The following is a 24,622-nucleotide window of genomic DNA, read 5'->3' as shown; positions in this document are numbered from 1 at the left end:
TAAAAAAAAATCACATTTAGTAGTTGTGGGGTATCAGTAGAAAAGTATACTTGTTTTGTTTTTATGATTGCAAAATCAATTAGTGTATCTTAATATAATTTTTTTTTTCTGGATATATAGCCGTTTTAGAAGTCGCAAGAACCAAGCTCCTAAGTTTTGGTAATTTCTATATTATGATATAGAAACTAACAGAGGCGGTTTCTAATAATTTAGCAACATTAGATGTAGAGCTCGTCTTCGCTCAAAGTGTGCTTTTCACCTCACAACAATAGGCTTTTAAAACTGAACAAACCACATTAGCACCTGTTCTCCTGGTTACTGTTCAATATTCGATTCCTAATGAGTGATTCTCGACATATTGTTTATTTTTTTATTGTTTAGAATTAACTTGATCTGTACTGGAATGTCACACGTTCATGTCATTCATGTCATGTTGTTATCCACTAAAAGGTTTAACGTTAGCAGACTCAAAAGCATTTACTTCTTCCTCGGTAGTACTGTCCGAATCCACTACTGTCTTGGTCAAGAGTTCCTCTTTTGACCATCGTGCAGACTTAAAGCGGTTAGTAACGGTATCTTGATTCAGCTGAGCTAGCTCTTCACGACCTTCTTTGGAATGTCGCCACTTCATGCGTCGATTTTGGAACCAAACTTTGACCTAAAAGCGGGAGAAATATTACTAATCAGTATTTATACTACTTAAAAAAAGGCGAAGAAATACAACAACACAGATTTTAACACTTGAGAATATTTCCGTTAATCGTTCTGAAAGTTGTAATGAAATAGAAAGAGAACTCATTTGTAGCTTCGAGAAAAAAAATGTAGATGAGGTTGGATATCTAGCAGCAAATCTTAATTTTATTTTGTTTGATTTAGGAGGTGCCATTGACGTTTCCCTGGAGGATATGAAGAGCATTTTGTTCCAACATGGTGAAAAAAAAACACAAAAACTTTTAATACGCCAAGGACTAATACAAAAACATACTTCAGGTTGAACTGTGTTTACTTCTGGTGTATATGAAGGTTGAGTACGTTATATTCAAACAATTCTGGAACCTCACCGAGACATTACACTCCATGTCGCCGTATCCAGTCATACTTTATCCGACGATTGTGTATATTTCCGGCAACTTCAACTGTGTGTCTACTTACAGAATCAATACCTGTTTCATTCTCCATCTGCTTGATGTATGTGACGGCTGAACGGAGAAATATCGTGGAAGAAACTTATGTACAAGCAACTTATGTCGCTTTCCAAATAGACATTCTTCTTGGTTATGTATTAAGTTGAGCTTTCATTTTGCGACTTTACGTAAAAGAAATATAAACAATTTAAACAATACTACAGTCTTGACCAAAATATTTGCATATTTTGTCACAAATAAGATCATTATTATTCAGATGAAATAAAAATACACTCACCGCTGTTAAACTGAGAAATGTTATATTAAACATCAATATATGTAATTTGTACAATGAGACAGGTTCTATGGACATCATGAACGATTTATTAGAACAGCAAACATTTTTATGAGACACCTGTAGAAAGATGTGTAATTCAGAATTTCACGTATCACAATGAAACCTTATCAAACATATATTATGAAAATATAACATCAAATTATTATAAACAGCGTCTGTAACCGTATAACAGTTCATATTAAACATTCAGTACTTGGTTGGTCCTCCTTTTACTCTAATAACCTCCACAAGGCGACGTGGCATGCTGTCGATGAGGTTATTGCGATAATCACTAGAAGACGCTGCAACTCAGCTACTGTAGCTGGTTTAGAGTCGTGGTGAGCAAATTTTCGGCTCAGTTATGCGCAACAGTTCTCAGTGGGATTACAATCTTAAGACTTTGTTGGCCATGGCAGTCTTGTAACATCTTCCTATTCGAGATAATCCTATTCAATACGCACACTGTGGGTAGTGCCATTGTCATCCTGAAACACAAAGTTATTGTCAAACCTTGTCTAGCATATAGCAGAAATATCGTCTGTAGGAGGCGCCACTGACTTTTCCCTGGAGGATATGAGAGCAGTTTTTCTACCATGATGAATAGCTGCCCAAACATGTACTGCACCACCTCCTGTGTGTTCTCTGTAGGAAAGATAGTCTTCCTTCATCTGTACTTCAGGCAAACGACGAACACAAATCCTACCATCAGCTTTAACAAGCCGAAAACAGGACTCACCTGAAAAGACGACATGTCGCCAGTGTCTTAACTGTAAGTTGGTATGCTGTCTTGCCAAAGTAGCATGGTGAAGGCGGTGAATTCTGGTTACTATTGGTTTGCAGATAACCCTTCTTGCAAAATAACATTGTTTGGTCAGTCTCTCATTCACTGTTTTTCTGGATATTCTGGAATAAATGTGTTCATCCCATTCCTGTCGTAAGGTGTTGCAAGACTTCTTTTGATCTTGACGTGTTAACCTGATAAAATCACGGTCATCTTTCACATTAGTTTTTCGATGTCTACGAATATACTTTCCTGGAACAACTTTTCCTGTAGTTTGATGACGTTTTAGGGTTCTGGATACAGTATACTGGGAGTATCCTACTGTTCTGGCAGTGTCTGTTTGCTTCAATACATTTCTGGACAGTCGAACAATTTGATGCCCTATAGCTTCTGACACGTGACGAGACATTGACTCTACACCAAGTACAGGGAAATTGTCTGAACAAAGCGTTGACCTGTTTCAAAAAGGTATATACCAAAAGCACGTCCGTTTACACAAAACGTGTGTATGTGTGATTTGACGAACAAATGCTCAAAACAACATATACATACCAGAATAACAACTCGTATATACGCTACCTTTTTTGTTACTACTCAAGCATTTACTCAGTAACTACTCTGTGCATATAGACAACAACACCAATATAGAACAGTATGTAAACATTTTTGCCAAGACTGTATTTTACAACCATTAATTCAACACATTGCCCAGTCTGGATGTGCTTTTTCACTCAACTTCCATGTATTTGTTTGGAAGGTGATGAGAAATCTTTGGAGTGGCTTATATCTAGTTTTATTGCTAATTTTGGAGACACGGATTCTGTGACAGAAACAACAATATATATAAATGTATACAAAACAACAAAACACGTGCTCCTCACGTGATTATATGAGCCTTACGAGTAGGAGATAGTAATAAAATCAATGCATGCTTCAAACAAGGTGACTATATATATTATTCTGAGAAAACTGTTAGTAACTGTACAAATAAGCGGATTCGGGAACTTTTCTCAAGCATTGAGTCTCACGTTTATTGAGGTGTGAAGTGATTGATGACACTATCTTTAGTGTCATGTAAGGAACAGATTTGTTTATCATTTTCTGATAAGAGCAGATGGTAAGAGTGGTTCTATGTCTAACGTACTGTTGCTACATCACTTAATGCTTTTGTTGTTGCTGTTGTTAGGATGGGATTTATTAAACTTGTTTAGTTTTACGTTTCATTTTTATTGTTTAAATAATTCGATTTTATTTCACTAATAGAAGTTTTGCACATCAAAACTACAAGGTTTGGCGGACTTTCATAAAAACGAAAAGTCAGGTGTATTACTTATAAACAGAAACAACCGTTACCGTTTAAATATATCAACCACGACATATCTGCTACATTCAGTGTCAACGAGGCTTTTCACCCAGTACCGTGGAATCTTCAGGACAACTGGGATACAGCAGACATAGTAATGGTTGAGACGCCATTTCTAATAGCAAGTTGCTTGAAAAACAACAATTTTGTGGTGAACTAAATTAAGTTGTGGAGGTGTAATTTTATCAGTTAAAAAAGTGCCATATTTTATTAACTTTAATTGAGCTCTTCCCTGTCATTCTCAATCTCTTCTTCACCACGTTAATTCGACCCCGAAACATACTCATTTCATAATTGACTTGGTTTCCAAAAGACTTTGCATAAAAAGAAAACTGCTAATGAATCACCCCTTCTTCCATTTGTTGATAACTACAAATAAACCTGGCCATACAACTCACCTGAGCATCTGTTAGGCCTAACGTGGCGGCAAGCTGTCTTCGGTCGGGTTTAGTGATGTACTTCTGAATTATAAAACGTTTTTCTAGACCTTTTCTCTGTAGGTTTGAAAAAACAGCACGTGACCACGAGCGCTTCCTTTTTCCCGAGGGCGTCTGGTTACTAAGAGGAAGGGTCTGAGTTGAAGGGTTTTCCTTAGAAGCTAGATTCGTACCTTGGGAATACACTGGAACGAAAATCACTAAGATGTTGTATCGAACTAAAATTATTTAAGTTATGAAATAACAGCTTGAATATACAAAATTACTAAGTTTAAGTGTCAGCCAATAGTTTATGCTTTAACAAAAGCTTTAGATTGAAATTATTAAAGTCGGAAATAACTTGTGACACAACCATTTAAAAACAAAAGTCTTCCAGTGGGTCAGCGGTAATTTAACGGGATTCGATTCCTCGTAATGAACAGAATGCAGATAGTTCATTGTGTAACTTGACTGTCTATGAAAAAAAATTAAAAATCAACTTTTGTATTGCCGTGCTGTTTTTTTTTTTTTTCGGCCTTATTTTAGATAGTCTGTTGAACTCTTGGCTAACTAACATCTGTTATCTGTGTATCTATTTCATACACAAACGTATAAATAACATAAACTAACACGCACCACCGTGCTTATAACAGCCAATTATAGCACCCTCTGGTATAAATAATTGTGACTTTCCTCTGACTGAATCAGCATGCCCTGTTTCCAATGGAAACCTTTTCTTTCTTTCCTTTTGTGTGTATAACCAGGTAACTATCAAAAGGAGTAAAATTTGCCTTAAAATTATTTGAAATTTTACGATTATCAATATATTACATTTTTGTTTCATAGGTAATTAGTTTCAGTCTTCAACAAACATTCTTCTGATAAAAGCATAGGAAAATACTTATAACTTCTTTGATACGTATAACGTAACTTCGTAGCAAATTTGTGTTTGAAAGTGAAGAACAAAATAAAGTAGTTTTGTTTATGTTTTTCTTTAAACTTATAAGTGAAATATTCGCAAAGTGTAATAGCTCAAATATTGAAATGTAATATCACACAGGTAGTGGACAAAAAAAATGGAAACACCTGGATAAATGAGGGACAACAAGTATATACAATGCAGAGGCTACCACACAGGTATGGCTCGTCCATTAACTAAGCATATAACATCCCACCATGCATAGGATCATGTATAAAAATGCTGGACAGGCCTGGTTGCCTATAATCATGGCTAGCATGACTGCAAGAGGAAACCTCGGTGACTTTGAAAGAGGGGTGATTGTTGTGGCGCTTTGGCGGGAGTTTCTGTGACCCAGACAGCTCAACTAGCTGACGTTTCACGAGCAACGGTGTCTAAGGTGATGTCAGCATGGAACTCAGAGGGGAAGACATCACCAGCAAAGGGCAACAGTGGGCGGAAACACATACTCCAGGATAGTGATGTCCGTGCATTAATTCGAACTGCAAGACAAAACAGGCGAGCAACCGCAGATTAGTTGACCGCAAATTTCAACATGGAGCGAGCGAGAGCAGCCAGTTTCATCTAAAACAGTCCGCCCAGAGCTCCACGGAATGGGATACCATAGTCGGGTATACCATACCGCTCATCACACCTGGCAATGCATGGTTGTGCGTCCAGTGGTACAAAGAGCACAAGCTATGGACTAATGAGCAGTGGAGAAATGTGATATGGTCAGATAAACCATCCTTCACCATGTTCTCGACAAATGGACTAGTACACGTGTGACGTCAACCTAAAAACTCTACATCCCTGAGTGCTTGGTTTCAACAGTGAAGGGTTCTCGTGGTTCCGTAATGGTGTGGGGCGCATTTTCCAGCATGTTCTGAGTGCACTCATACCCATAGAAAACAAGCTTGATGCCAATCGTTACTTACTGGTACTCAGTGATCATCTTCACCCCATGTTACAACATTTCTGTCCTGCAGTGAGGGGTGTCTTTCGAGATGACAATGTCCTCGTCCACAGAGTACGAATAGTCGCCCAATGGTTTGAAGAGCATGACACTGACGTTATCCAGATCTGAAACCAATCGAGTATGTATGTGATATTCTGAAACGACGCTTGAGACAGCGTTTTCCACTTCCATCAACTAGTCATGAGTTGATTGACTTTCTCGTGGATAAGTGGTTTCGCATTCCTCCTGCAAAATTCCAGACGCTGGTAGACTATTCCATGGCGCATATTGGCCGCACGTAGTGGCCGAACACCCTTTTATGTGACTTTACATTAATGTTTCCATTTTCTTGGTCACTACCTATACCTGAAAAAAGAGTTATTTAGATGATCTTCTACCAGGCAAAACGACAGCTAATTAGAGTATAGGTAGTGGCCTATGTGTACTCTTCACATTAGATCATTTATAGCTATACTAGGATACACTTACCTAACATTAGGTTTAAGTTTTTGTTTGTTTGTTTTAGAGTAAAGCCACGTTGGGCTATATTTTATGTCCATCGCGGGTAATCGAATTCCAGCTTTTAACGTTGTTAGTGCGTAAACTCACCAGAAGACTCTTTGCTTGTTTATTTCGCGCAAAGTTACTGTTAGGTCTATCTGCACTAACCGTCCCTAATTCTGAAGTAATAGACCAGAGGGAAGGCAAGTTGTCAACACCACCCACCGCAAATGCTTGGGCTACTCTTTAAGAACGAATAGTGGAATTGGCCTTCACATTATAACGTCCCCATGGCTCAAAGTACGAGCATGAAGGGATTCGAACCCGCGACCCTCAGATTACGAGTCGAGCTATAACCACCAGGCCATGCCGTGCCAGCTTTATGTTTATCAAGAATGTCAAATTTTCTACTTACGCCATTGAAAAATAAAGTCTGAACTAGAAAGTACACTGAAGTTTTCCTTATCGATTTATAGATTATGTATAGAAAAAAAATAGAAACTTGGAAACGCGGTTCATGAAACATGTACATTTGTTAGTTCATACAAAAAACGAACAAACAGCAGCAACATTGGATCGTCCTTTAGAATCTATGGCCTATGATCTGACGTTTTTCTTAACCTGCAGTTTCTTCTGAAATGCCATGTTTGAAATATTTTGTATCTTATGAATAGGGAGGTTTCACTCGGTTTTACATTTATTTATTTATTTTTGTTGTTGTAGCTATTACTGTTTATCTCTACTGACATGTGTGCAAAAATTGTTCTGTATTATGGGTGTTAATTTTTATTTCCAAATTTACTTTTATCCGTCTTTCTTCGTAAGACGAACAAGGACGATGGCACAGTTTTACAGAAAAAAATATAATTTCGTTATTGTATTAACTCCTTTATTATTGTATTCAGAAGCCTGTTTTGTGTTTCTGTCTGTTATTCATTTGCCAAATTTTCATTGGCTTGTCTATCTTAGTCTCACTGTTTCTACAGTACTGACAGACTGATAGGAAAATATGATCTGTTTGTTTTTTCTTGTTCTTATCTGTATTAATTAATGTACTCTACTACTTTTGATATCACGAGGCGTAGCCTTCCCATCTATCTCCGTGACTAGGCATGTGTCAATCAAGCACATTGCCAACAACACGTTAAATAGTGATTACCGCAAATAGACTGAAACTCTACAAATTTATTTACATATTTTCGTAAATATTTTACAACGAGAAATGATTGAATAACGTATTACTATGTTTAGGAAAATTTCAGAGTTTGAAAATTAAAAACTTCGAACGGTTTTGGTAACTAGAAAATCAAATTTTGCAATACACCTAAAACTATTTGTGGTGTAGTTGTTGTACAGTGTACCGAGACGTCTATTTGTCACTGTTATAATTGCTTAGAGGTATAAGAATTACTAGCAATTAAAATTGCCTTTTTAATTTTATAATGATGTTTTCTTTATTTCAAACTGTGGTTATAAGGCTTTTATTGATGAATAATAATAACAGTTTATGCAGGGCAATAACCTATGTACAGATTACACAATCTCACTTTCTTAATGCTGTGCTTACAGTTCATTTTCTTCAATATTCTGCCGACATATTTAAATAAATCTGCAAAGTAACTAAAATACTATTATTTTATATTTTAATTTCGTGAATGTGATCAAACCCAAAGTTTTCATACTTCTTAATATAAGTCATCACTATGTCATCACACCTGTGTTGTTTGCTTGGTTCAAGTTCTCGCGCAAAGTTCGTTTGAGATTAAAGCCACGTTGAGCTATCTACTGCTGTGTCCACCGCAAGAAATCAGACCCCGAACTGTAACGTTGATTCATAGATTCACCGCTGTCCCACAAGAGATGCGCCCAAAGTTAAACAAGGTATAGCGTTCTCTCATTTTGAGCTGATTCAATACAGGTAAAACACGTAGCTACGGCCAGCTCTTGGCTTCTTCTTGTCTGACCGATTAGTGAGATCTAAACGTCACTTTTATTGTATATCCATGGCCCCAAAATACAAAAAGGTGTTTTTGCAGCGAAGCCCTGCATCCTCCAGTTTACAGCTCGAACACGCCCGACCAAATCACATCTAGTCATTATTCCTAATTTATTATCATTTTCATGACTTTTACCTCTTATGGTATGTTTAACCACCTGGAAATCTCGTTTGGACGCTGTTTTTTGTTTTATAGAAAGTGCATATAACACCTTTTTCTTGACATTGAAACCTTTTATAATTATTTTAAAATGCCTTGTCTTTTGTTTTTTTGAAAAAGTAAGTTAATTTTTATTTTAAATAGAAAAAAATAATTTGTAAGTAAACCTTATGGTTTTAATCCAAATCTATTTGACTTCCTGGTTTTTCAATTACACACTTTTATACACTTTTCTTAAATTAAAATGCGTTATAACCTATCGCCGTATTACCAATAAATTTTATTTCATATAATAATTTGTATTTTAAATTTTTTCTAAAGTTTAATATTAACTTTTTATAATCAGTTTTTATCTTAATTATGTCTTCAAAATATGTTTTACTGTCATATTTCTTCGGCCCACGGTGGGACAGCGGGAAGTCTACGAATTTATAATAGTAAAATCTGGGATTTGATTGTCCGCGGTGGACACAGTAGATAGCCCACTATGGCTTTGCTCTAAGATAAACAAACATTTTTAAGACATATAAATCAAACTTCTGGGGCAATAAAACCAAACAATGGATGAAAAATATATAAACCAGAAAAAAATTGAATTTATAACCTATCCGCCGATGGCAGGCACTTGTATGAGATCGCTACGGTGGTCATATTAAAAATGGGCAATTAAATCATTTTAATGGTTTTTTATTGCGTTTTTATCTCGATATTCACTGTTTGATTTTTTCAACAACTATTTTGTTATTAAATATGATTCAACTTAATTAATCTCGGATTCTATTAGTGAGTTGAATAGTATTACAGGTTACACATTGGTGGTTAGTTAAAGAATATTAGAGAGATTTGACCCTATCGATTTCAGAATAATGAACAACGAGTTTACGAAACAGGCAATATATTCGACAAGTTCAAAGTCGTAAAAACAGCTCATTTTAGAGCATCATGCTCACTTAATTCCCTTGTAGCATGTAAGATTGATATTTCATCAGAATATAGCTCAATAAACACTATAAAGAGGGTAACTTAACTGTATTCGAGGTTGTGAACTTTGCAATTCATTTGCTACAAATAAGAAAAGTAAATAAATCAATTAAGAATCATCTAACTCTGAGTTAAAAATATAAACCATTTTTCCAATGCATAAGGACACATTTAGCAAAGAAATGAAAACGACCTTGGCTGAATGCAACGTGTTACTGGATGATGTAATTCATCGAATAACATTCCATTGAAAATTGGATTATGAATTTAGTATTCTTTAGATTAAACAATAAACTGTATAATACGATTCGCTGAAAAGCTTGTATTTCAACCGAGGTTTTTCATTGTAAACCGATCTATCTGTTGTGCAGTCGAGGCTTCGAAGTTCGCACAGAACTTTGCAGCCATTATAAACACCAATCAAAGTTGTTGCTAAGCGCTAGTAAGCCAGTCCTAATCCGATTCATCAAAGAAGACTGTAATGATTCCTCCTCTTTAAACAATGCAAAACACAATATTTTTCCCAAGAAAACCTAAGTGCAACTCTACAATTCTGAAAAAAATAAAGGACTTACTAAATAAGCCTAACAGCAATGAAGACTACCAAATTAATTATGAAATTTTATATATATATATAAACACTGGTGAAACGAGTAGGAATTGAAAATAAGGTTTGCAAACTTTTAAAGAACCATCAGCGCATACATAAAAAACAACTTTACCATAAAATAAATAACAAAAACATAAAGATATTGAGTAAAGAACAGGATGTACGTCCAAAAAAGAAAAATAAAGACAGCATTATTAATTAAATTACACAAACATAATACAAATATTTATAACAGCTTCATAGTTTTTTGACACTCTATATTACACATGATGTCTGTTTAAACTACTTAAAAGCTTTGTTTGTTTGTTTTTGTTCCTGTTTTTTATGTTGCTGTTAAGAGCAAAGCTGCACAATGGGTTATCTGTGCTGTGCCCACCATGGGTAAAACTCAGGTTTTACCATTATAAGCCTTCACACTAGGGGTTAATTTAAAAGCCAATGTACATTAATTATCTCTCTGAAATGAGAAATCTTCGCTGAAAAAATGAAACTTCTTGCTTTAGGATTTCTTTTCAATTACGCGAGATTTTTTTTTCTTTCCAAAATTAATTACACAAGATCAGTGACAAAACTTCATTATTGCAGGGTAAAAATCCTACAGCTCTAGGCCACACGCATTCCATGTGAGTGTGGTAGGATTAATTTTGTGTTTTTCCTACAAATAAATGGTTAGTGTCCGTGAAACTTAAGTTACACTAATGTTCATTAACCGTGAAAGCGTTCATTCACAAACTACTTGCCCCCGAAGAGGTTGAGAAGTAAGCACAAAATAAACCAAAGGTTTTCTTTTATTTTTGAAAGCAAGATATAAAATATCACTTGAAAAAATTACCGTAGATGTCCAACTTACATACACGGAGCCTGTTATTATTATGCCATTCTTCTGTGTGCTTTCTTGGTGGTACTTGCTATTTTTTGTTACTTGCCTATAAAGCGTATATTCGAACATCTGCGGGGTTGTAATTTCAGTTACTTTTTTTTCTGTACTATAGTAATTCAAGCAACAGATATTATTTTACAATACGTGAAATACACCTTTAGAACGCTGTGTTTAAAGAAAGATTTAGCTTGTTATATACGATACTTTTAATATTGCCTTTTGTCGTAAACTAATTTAGTTTTTGCCCTCTCGTAATTCCTCAAGTAAATTTTCATTTAAAACCTCCCCGGGAATAACAACAGCTCCCCAGCTGTTAAACTTGACTCTAAGTCACAAAAGGAGGAGAATACAGAGGCCTTTGAAAACAAAAAAGATTTTCAAAGTAATCAATGTATCGATTTTATAACTAAATCCTCTACACCAAACATCCACTGCAACTGCGTGAATGGCATTTCCTTAAGACCAGCGATTGAGAATTGAGTCAAAATTACAACTTTCATCTCGATAGTTTCCCGAGATGTCCTGTAGAGGGACTAGAAACAGTTCACTTCATTTGTGTGATTATATTGGTGTGTCCAGAAGTCTGAAAATTAAATGTATTTGTTGTATTAGGATAAAGTCGCAAAAATTAATACGGATTAGATATATCACAGATTTTTCAGATCATTCATAATAACTTGGTGAATAAAAGTAGCGCGATCTTATGTAGCTTAAGTTACAAACTAATGATTGTTTTTGATATCAGAAAAGTTACAAGAACTAGGATCTTAATCCTTAGATAAGAGCGCATATGTTAATTAATAATAAATATGACAAGAAAAACATTGTTATATCTATCTTTTAAAACAATATTTATATATGACAGACAGAAAATGAATATATTTTTGTGTCTGTTTAAGTGAAGATATCAGTAACACGGACAGACGTGGATGTGTGTCTGTTTGTTTTTTGAATTTCGTGCAAAGCTACACGAGGGCTATCTGCGCTAGCTGTCATTCATTTAGCAGTGTAAGGCAGCTAGTCATCACCACCCACCGCCAACTCTTGGGCTACTCTTTTATTAACGAATAGTGGGATTGACCGTCACATTATAACGCCCTTACGGCTGAAAGGGCGAGCACGTTTGGTGTGACGGGGATTCGAACCCGCGACGCGCAGATTGCGAGTTGAGCGTCCTTAACCACATGGCCATGCCGAGCCAAGATGTATGTATATATATATAACAAGTAAACGTCAATACAGACAAGAAACAAAACCAGGGTAAAAAAACACAGCAGAATCCATTCAGCAAGCGGAACTTCGGACTTTCTACTAGTCGTTGACTTTTCGCCATTTCTTGTAAACGTCACAAGGTAACATATGCATTCAAGAAAAAAGCAATGTCCCTTTCTTGTTAACGAAATAGTAACGTTGTATTATCTATGTATGTATATATACACAAAGAGAGAGAGAAAGATATTTCTGTACTGATATACAGCGTTCTAATTTATTAAGGTTCAGAAATCGGACAATTATTCGTGTTGAAGTGTATTGCATCAATAGCCTCATATAGATATTTTAGAAAAAACATGTTATAATAAAGTTGATTTTCACAGAAATAAATGACAACTTAAGTACGACGTAACTGCTGAAAAGTAATAACTTACCTATGCGTCCCTCGATGAGTCAGCAGTAAGTTTATTTACGGACTTATAGCGCTAAAATGCGGGGTTTAACTCCCTGTGGTAAACAGAGCGAATATAACCCATTACGTAACTGTGCGTTAAAATCGATAAAAACTTACCTGTGTAAGAAGGCAGAGTGGAAATATAAGTAACAGGATAAGTCGGAACGTTTGCATTGGCCAAGGAAAAGACTCTGTCGTACTCACGGCTGTCTCCGTGACACGCAGATAGAAGGCAGTACCCTGGGAGTGAAGCTACTGTGTTAGTTTGTATACACAGATCGCAAAGAGATGACCTTGTAGTGGATAGTAGTTCTGAAAAATTTAACTTATTTCAATTATACTATGAGGACACGAGTGGTATTCTTGAGTAAAAATATTAATCTATAGAAAACTCATCAACACTCATAAAATCTTTCCTCTACAATACATAGTCCCAACTAAATGTTTTGGTAAGTTTTTCTTGTTCATTGTTTGTTAAATTTCGCGCAAAGCTACAGGAGGACTACCTGCGCTAGCCGTTCCTAATTTTGAAGTGAGAGACTATATAGGGAAGGCAGCCAATAAACACCACCCACTGCCAACTCTTGAGCTAGTCGTGTCTGCCAGAATAGTGGGATTTGACCGTCACTCTTATAATGCACCCACGGCTGTAAAGTGGGGAGTGCGATGTTTTTAATTATTTTCATAATAAATAACCCCTACGTATTACTAAAATTTGTGCGTGAACTATTTCTACTTATATCGTCAAAATTTATTATATTCATGCATAAGAGCAGTCATTGAACACGCTTGTCAGTAGTATATATATATGTGTGTGATATTTCTGCGCATATTCGAGGGGAACAAACAATTTTTATCCTTTCCGCTAACGTGGAAAGCATCTTCGAAAAAAAACCCGATTCCATCCAAATAACACAGAAACATCCTATATATACTACCACCCACTCTGAGGTAAAAAAATGCAAAATTTTTAAAACACCAAAAATCATTAAAAGTAACCAAAAAAAAAACATCGAACCTCTTTGAAAAAAGAACCAAATTTAATTATATGAGTTCTTTTATTATTTCCACAATCTTTCATTCCTTTATAAACAAGGAAAAGATGTTCTATTTTATTCGTTGTCTTAATATCTTTCTCAGTTACCTTTTTATTAAATCGATCAGGTAAAAATATTTGGAATCCGTTCCAGTTGTCATACATTAGTACAGCTACAATTCTATCACCATACTGTGTTTTAACTGTTTTTAATTCAGAGGCCTTCCCAGTGGCACAGCAGTATGTCTACGGACTTACAACGCTACAAGCAAAAGTATTAGAATATAAAAATCCTACTCAATGACAATGTTGATAATAAAAATAAACAAATGCTAACAAATATAAGGGTTCAGTCAGGGACTTATCCCTTTAACACTCAACCTCACACTGTCTACATTAATGAGAGCGGGCTGTATAAATTAATATTTAGATCAAAAATGCATTTAGCAGAGAAATTTACTAAATGGGTAAAATAGGAAGTGTTACCATCAATTAGAAAAACGGGTGAATGTAAACTAGAACAAAATATAGATATCACATTGAACACTTAAACGAGCAATCTTTTAGTAATGATATTACAATTAGAAGCATGAAAGACAGTAATTGCATAATGTTTAATGCAGTGAATTCAGCACGAAAAATTATATATATTAAAAAATTGAAATAAATTAAATAAAACCCCATGTAGCAGTGAGGACCAACAAGCATTACCAATTTGTTTTAATCAAATAGAATCATTTAGAGTAATATCCTTATATGTTATGAGAACTCAAAAATGTAATGTTAATTCAACAGTAAAAATTATTGTTAGAAGATTATCCAGAGATGGATATCATTTTGAGAATTCCCTATGAACTTAACAGCATCAGTCTATACAACAAAATGAAAAAAGAACTACCCAAGGATTCAGAGAATAATAATTAATAATGGAAATATTAAAAGTACAAATAAACCCTCTGAGATTATATTAACCCAAGAATTAAATTTATCTGGATATCCTAACCATTTTACAAGTACTTTATTCACACTTGTATTTTCTAATTATTTTTTCAATCTTATAAACTTCATCTTTCCTATCGTATTGAACTAACTCTGGTTCGTGGAAGCTTTCTTCTACTTTTTCATCATTTAGATCCTTAATTTTATAAGTTATAGGATCTGTTTGCAAAACTTCAGTTATAATGAATATCTCCTTGGTAAAGGTTGGAAGGTATCATTTTTTGAATGTTCCTTTATATTTTGAAATTCGAACTTTATCACCAACTATATGTCTAGCAGTAAGAATTGTTTTTAGATTATATAGATTACTATATACTTTACTTTCGTTTTATTTTTTTTTTACTTCCTTCAACTGGAGCTATCTTAATTGATCTATGACATGAATATTATAATTTTTTATTAACTTATCTAAAACACCGATCCATTTCCTTTTTATTATAAGCAGTAAAATATTTCCACATTTTAATTTTCAAAATTTTATTGAATCTTTTAATAATCTGAAATTTAACATCCCTTTCAGTTGTAAATCAGCGAATAGTGTGTTCATTAAATAACCTTTGAATTTGATTATTAATGAATTTTGTTCCTTTATCGGTTTGAATATTTTTGTTTCCTCTCTTTAAAAATGACTTTGAATGTTTTTTGCTATTTCTTCTCCCATTTTAACTTTGATTGGAACAGCCCAAGCATATTTACTAAAAATATCAATAACTGTTAAAACATACTTTATGTAAATATTGTAAGATTTAAATTGTCTCAGATCAACTAAATCTTCCCGCCATTTGTCATTCGTTTGTATTACGAAAACTATTTTAAATGTATATCTAATTTGTTTATATTTTGTATATTCATCTTGCTGATGTAAGAATTCAATTAATTCTTTTTCAGGTAACTGAGTTTTTCTTTTTAATGTTTGTTTACTGACACTTCTTTCTGGATCATAATATTTCTTTCTTTTCTTTTAACTTAGACTTTCAGCCTATAAACTTTACATATTCTTTTCATAATAGATCATCTATTTTTTGAAACCTGAATATTGGTTGTTTTACTTTTCTTTTAGCAACTAGCAACTATTTTACGTAAAGTTGCATCTTGAATAGCATTTATATCTTCTATCAATTTTTGATCAGCTATACGTCTATCAACTGTAGTTTTTGATTTACTATAATCAATATCATGTTTCTTACATGCTTTATCCATTCTGTTAATTCCAGGATCACCTCTAACTGGTACTAAAATTCGGGTAAATACATTTCAAGAGGATTAAATTTATCTTACATCCAGCCAACAAGATCACTTCATCTCGTTTATATCTATTTAACTCTGCTTATTTAATGTACTTCTCTCTTGGAAAGTATTTTAAAGTTTGTATGAAATCTTTCTTCTTTAAGTTAATTTCTTCTTCGATAATATTTTTACCTTGAAATTAACTCAGAATTTCTTGGTAAAAGTTAGAAGACTTTTATATTATTTTTTCTTGAGAGATACTTTTATATACTTATCAATGACTTCAATAATTCCGGCTCCTAAACTTAATGCTGCTAACGGAACAATGACAAACGCTGCTAAACCAGAAGTACTAAATAATAATTTAAAGACGAAATAATTACAGTTCCTTCTGATGTAAATTAGAGTTGAATAATAAGACTGAGATAAATAAATTATTTAGTCATTTTTCTTTCTTTCTTCCTCTGATAAAAGTCAAATATTTTATTTTGTGTTTTTTTTTCAGTTATACAATCATCAAAAACAAATTCGCTGGATCTAAACTGTCAGCATATATCATATCTTTTAAGTTATTAGAGAATAATGTTTCATTCTTAAAACCCCAATTACACAGGGGTATGTCTGCAAACTTATAATACTAGAAACCGGGTTTTGATACACGTGGTGGGTAGAGTACAGATAGCCCATTGGGTAGCTTTGTGCTTAAATACAACCAAATAAACAAATCCTGTGTAAAAGAAAAATTCGGGTAAAGGAGTAATTTAAAATTGGGTAGTACCACGTTAAGTCATGAAGATATAGAAAAAATAATGAAATACGAAAAGGTTATAGAGGTGTTTATTCTGTTGACCTATTACCCAAGAAGGTAAGATCATTTGAAAGTGGAATTATTAATTTAAATAAAAGTAGATAACCTGGTACTCATTGGAGAATTCATTAAAGATATAATACCAAGAAATACATAAGAATATTTTAGACTAAATGAAAAGGAAATTAGGTACAATTCGAGCCTTTTACAAAAGCTTTTGTCAGTGAAGTATGGATATTATTGTATAAAATATATAAAAGAAAGAAATGGCGGCCATAGTCACTATGAAGTGTTATATACATTTACTCAAACATCGAGTGATTTCAATGAGAATTATACTTTAATAAATGAGAAGAATAAAAGTTTTAGACAGCGAGAAGTCAGAGGACTTTACAATAGAATTTAAAACTATTATCGATGTAAGTAATGTAAATTATTCTTTAGCATTAAAATCTATATCAATGTGGGTATCATGGTACAACATTGACGAAATATTTAATAACAATACTTTTAAATATTACAATGGAAATAACTGTAAGTAATGTAAACTATTCTTTACCATTAAAATCTATATCAATGTGGGTATCATGGAACAACATTGACGAAATATTTAATAACAATACTTTTAAATATTACAATGGAAATAAACAATGGAAAAGAGTAACATTTAAAAATGGTTTATGCTCTGTGTGTGTGATAAATAATTTTTAGTTAAATATTGCCCCCCACCCCCCACCCAGTGGCACAGCGATATCTTGTGGTTGGGACTATTTACCTATTAGCCCCCCCAGTGGCACAGCGATATGTCTGCGGACTTACAACGCTAGGATCCAATTTTCGATACCCGTGGTGGGAAGAGCATAGATAACCCATTGTGTAGCTTTGTGTTTAATTACAAATAAACAAACAATTTACCTATTAGGAGATCAAAAGGCTCCCAAGATGGGGTAAAAATGTACCCCATCTAACTTATATCAACTACACTTAAAAATGGATGCTGACTTTAACAACTGCATTTAAATTGCTTTAATCAACATTTAAATGGTCCCAGCAGACCTTGCGCCATGAATAAGTTGTGTAGTATCTAGAACAAAGGCGCAAAAGAACGTGAATACTATTGTGAGGCAATGACGTTCTTTGCGATCGAAACCTGTGGAAATATACGTCATTGGTGTGAGGTAAAACGCTCCACAGGGAAAGAGTGTGTCTTGCCTTTAGCCATTCATCGTAATGGAATCGCACGTTATATAAAAAATAAGTGATCTTGAACTGTGTTTATAGGGCATATTCAGATGTCTACAATTCTCCATTATTAGAAATTCTCTGAAATATTTACTTTCTAACCCTAAACATTCAAAGTGCATATATTAGATCAAAGTTGTTCAAAAACAAACAAACAAAATTGAAATCGCGTTGTGATCATTCACATTCCTGCCCATCTGTCAATGTGTTTATGCACAGAACCACGTTAACACTAGTTACCCATAAATCACTCAAGACGGCAGTACCTCATGACTGATGATATCCAGGGGTGAACATTTTACTGAAGGAGACAATGTAACTCCACTTCCCCCTTAGAAAAGTCATTTGTCAACCTACATCACACCTTTTCAGTCATTTATCACCCACAATTTGAGTTTTCAATAGCAATGAAGTCGTTTTTGTTTTCTGTTATCATTTTTCAACGTCCTTCGCAGATTATGGTAAGAGATCGCAGAAGGATAATGACCACATTAAAAAACATCAGCCTTTTTCCTCATTTTGTTATCATCAATTGGTGACAAGAAATGTTTCAGTGGCCAACGTATTGCCTTTTCTATTATTAGATAAAATCCGGGCTGTGACTCCCTGCGGTAGACAAAGCGCAGATGACCTATTGTGAACTTTGCACTAAAAATACAGAAACAATAACCATTATCAATGTTAATGGAATTTGAAGGAAGATGTAAGATAAATAACTTTTGATAAATATGCTCCTCCGAAAAGGGTATCTTGAAAAGTTGGAGAGTTTTTTTCTCACCCATTGTCTTGCATGACAAAATTATACGATCAAGCTTTTAATACGCCAAAAATGGAGAGTTCTACTATTGTTCGCGGGTGTGTTCTTTGAAAATTACCGGTCAGTGTACATACCGTGAAATGGCGTTGGTGTTAATTCCATATATGTGTTTGATTGTAATGAAATATATACAGAAGTAAATGACGACATCTAAATTTCAAATATAAACTATCAAGAAATAAAAGTGGAGAATTGTTTTTGTACATATAATGTCATGAAGATATTATTGAATCTTATTAACTATCTTTTGTAATGGATTTGACTAATAATCAGATAAGTTATTTAAATCTTAAGAACTTCAAATCCTTAATAGGAATGTACGTTTTTATTGTGGCTGAGTGGTGAGCGTGTCTTATTAAGGGTTGAGGGACCTGAAGTTTGAGACGTGATGCTGCTGAATAAGCTCTGCACTACAGCTATTGTAAAAGTGACAGTCAGTTCCGATTCATAGAGCCGGCCAAAGTTCTTTGGCTGAGGTTGCTGTTGGGTGGCTGCCTTCCCTCTTTCTAGTTCAAAATTAGGAATATCTATGCCTGAACCCTAGGGGTCTTTGATCTGGCCGTTTAGTCAACGTGCGCATAAATGGATTTCTGGTTAAAAATCTCAATTCCAATCGTGTTTTTTTACTTTAAACTGTATAAATAACAAGGCTTTCCGGAAGGAAACACCCGTAAAACTAAAGAAAAATAGAAATTTCGTAAACCTTTCAACATAGTTCGACTGCAAGAAGAGAGTATGATATTTTGATGCAATATTTAAACAGTTCGTGTACGATAAGTTAAGAGATCACCCCTCTCTATAAATACTTTGTGATTGTTATGTCTACTAGTAATTCTTGTCGACCAAACAATTAGTTATATAGTTGTTGAAAACGATATGCTACGAAATACTATCTGAAAGAGCATGAATCATTATAAAAAAGATTTATGAGTATTATTACGTTTTCATAATGTCATGATGCAAAGATTTAGGGGTTTTATAATTATTCTATTATCTACAAAGTTCTGGAGTTTACATTTATAATACAAATGTTTTAAATGAAATTATGTAGACGTCGAGAAAAAAAAAAGAGCAGCCATACCAGCCAATATAAAAATATAAACCGTTAAATTACCGAGACACTAAATCTAAACCAGTTAATTTCAAGGAAGCCACTTGGTACAATAGAAATACTGCAACATACTTGCAAGTTCGTTGTAATTACATACCTAGGGTAGAGCGAGAAGGGCAGTTGCCCAGGGTGCAGCCGGAAGGCCGAGTGCTAAGCCTGTTTTCAATAATTTATGCAGAACTATACAGACTGGAAACTTGCCCAGGGGCGCTAAAATACTGCTACGGCTCTGTTTGAAAGGGTCACTAGCTTTGAGGAATAAAATGGAGAGTGCATTTTCTTTCTTTAATGTTGCCCCCAGTGGCACAGAGGTATGTCTGCGGAGTTACAACGCTAGAATCCGGTTTCGATACCCGTGGTGGGCAGAGCACAGATAGCCCATTGTGTAGCTTTGTGCTTAATTACAAACAAACAAACAAGCCCCCAGTGGTTCAACGTTAAGTCTGAGGGCTTACAACGCTAAAAACCGGGTTTCGATATCCGTGTTGGGCAAACCACAGATAGCCCTTTTTTCTAGCTATGCTCTTAACAACAAGCAAAGTAAGTCCTGTAATGCTTCTTTTCAAATAAAATTTGAACTCTAATTTTGTAAACAAAACAAAAAATCTGCGATATCTTCTAAAGGTATTGTTATCCTATACAGAGTATGAATTTTAAACATGAGTTAAAACTTTTGCCCAGCTCCTGGCTTCGATCCTGTACTTTATGCTTTAACGTCTGTTGCAAATGGACTTGAATTTGTTTCTGAACGTGAAGTAGTAAATTCCTGTGATTCAGTTGTAGATATTCTTGTCATGGGAAATCACCAACTCAGGATGAAAGGAGAATCCGAAACTTAACTGTTAAATGTTAACCTGATACCACAAATAATGCTCTTGTTCTTGTTAATAATGTGATTTCTTGTCCTGCACCGCTGTACCTTTTCTTGTAATTCATATTTTATCTGCCTATGTGTATTCAAAATTCTGTTCTATCTTAGCTCCAGATTCACTTATGAAAACCAACACGCCAGTGGCCAACACGTTAAAAGCTTTATTGTAGGCAATTAAATTGGTGATTGGTGTAGGTGGCCTTTAACCCTTGTGTGACTAAAAAGCAGGAGGGAAGTAGCACACTCGAGTTTCATCATTTGAGTTTTATTATCCATATAATCAGGTTACTATACATGTGATTGATCTAATGTCTTTCATATCGTGATGAATGTGATTTTGTGGATTTGTTGTGAATACGCCATTCTTTCAGTGTTTTTCCAACTTCTGAGTTGTGGAGTTTAGTTTCATATTTGTTTGTTTGTTTTTAGCAAAGCCGCTTTGGGCTATACGCTGTATCTTCCACCGGGAATCAAACCCCGGATTTTAGCGTTGTAAGTCTGTCGACTTAGCGCTGTTCCACCAGGAGACTTCAATATCTGAATGGTCTAGATTAGTTGCCTACTTCCGCTTATCACATTTTCATCTAGAACTAGCCAGCACGCTAGTCTAAGTTGAAACGTATACCAACGTCAGTTTAATCGTATCATCTATTTTAGATTCATATCTTTGTTCATTACAGTTTTATCTACAACTAGCCAGTCTAATTTGTGCTGTATACTGACGTTTTCTTTCTTTTCTTTCCTATTTGATCAGACTTTATTCGTCTTTTCAAAGCTTTCATGCATGTTTCTTTAAGAGTTAAATGTCTTTCTACTTCCTTCTTTATCTGTCTCTTTAATAACCTTTTTAAATTTGTTTTTTTAACCTTTCAAATTGTCAAAGAAAGTTAAAATTAACTGTCACTCTAAGTCACATTGTATGTACCAAAATTTCTAAAGTTTCTATTAGCTTTCAATTAACGTGCAATTATGTTTTAACATTGTTTGGTCAGCTGATTTTGAGGCAAACTGGGATTTCTGCTCTTCTGTTGAATAAATTACATTTATATATTTTGTTTTGTAAAATTCGATGAAGTTCATGAATTTTATTCGACTTTTATTCATTTTGCTATCAAAAACAAACAACATTCTGACGAGTCTTTATATTTACTAAACGTTTTGACTATATGGTAAAACCATAATCTCAAGCATCTACACTAAACATATGTAGACGACATCCTTTATTTAGAAATCAAGAGGACAAGATCTGTAGCTGCTATTCAACGAATGAGTAATAAAGCTTAAGTTGTAGTTTATTTGAATAGCACCGTGTAATCAATGAATACAATTACAATGTAGCGCTAGTTATACACAAAGGGCTATATGTGGTCTGCCCACCACTAGTATCGAAACCCGGTTTCTAGCGGTATAAGTCCGGAAACTCACCGCTGTGCTGCTGGGAGGCCTGTAGAAAATGAGTATTCTCGACAAATTCAGTGTAATTAAGATCTGATTACACTAGTACATTAACTTGTTTCAACAAATCCCATTGAACAATATGCGATTCATAATACCAAGTCGGATCCATTTTACCATTGTTATATTTTCTGAGCCTGTGAAAAGTACCTTTAACAAGCTGGTGAATGAAATTAAGGTGTTAGTTAACTTAATGAAAATAATAACTAAAATTGAAGCGATCAACAAGGCAGCAAATCACCAAATCTGAAGACGAAATTGGAGCGCGATCTTTCCAAAGCAGATAACAAATGCCAAATGTGTCGAAAAAGCAATGCATTCTTATAAAAGGACACGAGAAAAGAGCATATTTCTTGTAATTACATTTAGGTATAATTTTAATACTGTATAAAATATTTACCCCCTTAAAGAAATTCAATCCAAATTGAAGATTTTATATCTCGTGTATTTCTTAGTGGATTGCCTTGAAAGTTGATATGTGAATTAAGGGTCTAGCAGAACACATCCACGGAAAATATGAGATAGTTTGGATTACCACAGTCATAGTTACAGAAAGTGGAAAATTGCTGAACTATCACTCCTGTTAATAACACACAGTGTGCCCAGCCGGCTGTTTTCGCCGCACGACACATTACCGTCTGTCTTGATAAACTTTGAAAAATTAGTTACTTTAACAAATTTTTAAAATATTTGGTCTAATAATAAATAAATATCATCTTGATCGTAGGCATCAGCTCCATGGGTGCTCGAGCACCCCCAATAATTTGAAAACATTGGCACTAATAACCGTAATACTGTAAAAACAAACTTAAAACACTATTATAAGTACAAGAAATAGATGTTGGTACCTTGAAGTCAACAAAAAATGACATCTTTATATAATGGTTAGCTTAATGACAAAAAACCAGCAAACGAATATTTCCCCAAAAGTTTAAAATAGAGGAAAAGAAATGTGAATTTATGGGGGCTTATTTGGAGCGTTTGTCAAATACACATTCACCAAGCTGTGCTTTATTCTCAAGATATGCATGGTTTTACGAACACTTAAAATAAAATTTTGTTTATTCTCTGAATCTGATTTTTTTCTGATTTATTTCAGGTATATGTAAACGATATTCTGTTTTTAAAGAAAATAAGACATTTTGTATGGTTGGTTGTTTGCAAGTAAACATCTATGTAAATTACCTTCCTGTAAAGACGAACTTTCAGCCAGAATTCTGTCCACTCCAAACTTGAGGTCACGACTAGAAACTGATGTGGATACCTGTTGAGAAAAGATCGGAGTTGAAGCAGGTGTGGCTTTCTGTGGGACGGAAACATATTGAGGTGAACAGAGTTCAGTCACGGCCGATGACTGTTGCACTTTTTTCTCTGAACCTGCATGACATAAGCGGCTGAAAGAAGCCGTCGGTACAAGCGAGGAGTACGTGGGAATGGAGTGACATATCATACAACTGCTAGATACAGACATCAGCGCTGCCTAACAACACCTCCACAAGAAATGGTAGTTATACTAAGCCTATTGCTTTCTAATATTTCGGTTAGAGAAACCTAGCTATGTTTGTGTTATTACAATACTATAATTCACAACCCACCAAGAACTTCTACTTACACATCATCACGCAGCCTGCTGACGTCTCCTTTTACAGCATGCCAGAAGCGACAGTAACAGCTGATGGCGAGTGCGAAATATTCGTTCGCACGTGCCACGTGTGGGGCGGCTTGTTTGTGGACACGCAACCAACATTAATTCATCATAGCTAAACTAGGGATTGATTGGCCAGATAGACACGCCTGTTAGATCCAAGACATAGCAAACATCGAAATAATCTAAACGTGCCACGTTCAATCCAATAATCAAACTGTTTGTTTATTTTCGGATATTCACACAAAACTAGTTGAGGACTATCTGGTTAGCCGACCCTATCCTAACTTTGAAGTAATAGACTAGTAGGAAGGAAGCTAGTCAAAATAACCCACCGCCAACTCTTAGGCTACTCTAGTTTGATCGAAAACTGGTATTTGTCCGTTCCTTTTATAACGCACCGACAACCAAAAGTGAAGAGCCTTTTTTTCCTTTTTTTTTTCAGTAACGGGGCACGAATGAGGGCCCAATTGATCCATAGTCCGGCACACTAATCAATGGACTACTCGGCTCTAATCTAACAGTTCTCAGTAATTGCATATTCTGATCATCACAAGCCTATCAGAGTAGCATATTTTGTGTCTAGATTCTTAACACAGTCTTTTATATATAGTGTTTATTTTGGAGGACAACACAAAAACAAGCCAGCAAAATGTTTAGCGAAAATGCAATCATTACAT

The 24,622-nt window shown here is 34.6% G+C and overlaps 1 protein-coding gene across 1 annotated transcript; it reads right to left on the bottom strand.

The window, feature by feature from the left end:
* Window positions 1–315: 315 nt before the first annotated feature.
* Window positions 316–23,903, bottom strand: LOC106457873 (H2.0-like homeobox protein). Its single transcript, XM_022383930.1, has 4 exons — window positions 23,483–23,903; window positions 12,849–13,043; window positions 4,004–4,227; window positions 316–658 (listed from the first exon to the last, which is right to left on the bottom strand). Exons 1-4 carry the CDS (start codon window positions 23,766–23,768, stop codon window positions 437–439), a joined length of 927 nt encoding a protein of 308 aa, XP_022239638.1. The 5' UTR covers window positions 23,769–23,903; the 3' UTR covers window positions 316–436.
* Window positions 23,904–24,622: the final 719 nt, after the last annotated feature.

This window comes from Limulus polyphemus, unplaced genomic scaffold (genome assembly GCF_000517525.1).
Source record: "Limulus polyphemus unplaced genomic scaffold, Limulus_polyphemus-2.1.2 Scaffold384, whole genome shotgun sequence".
NCBI lineage: Eukaryota > Metazoa > Arthropoda > Merostomata > Xiphosura > Limulidae > Limulus > Limulus polyphemus.
Note: the sequence above shows the minus strand (reverse complement) of the source record. Positions and strands in the feature narration are given on the sequence as shown.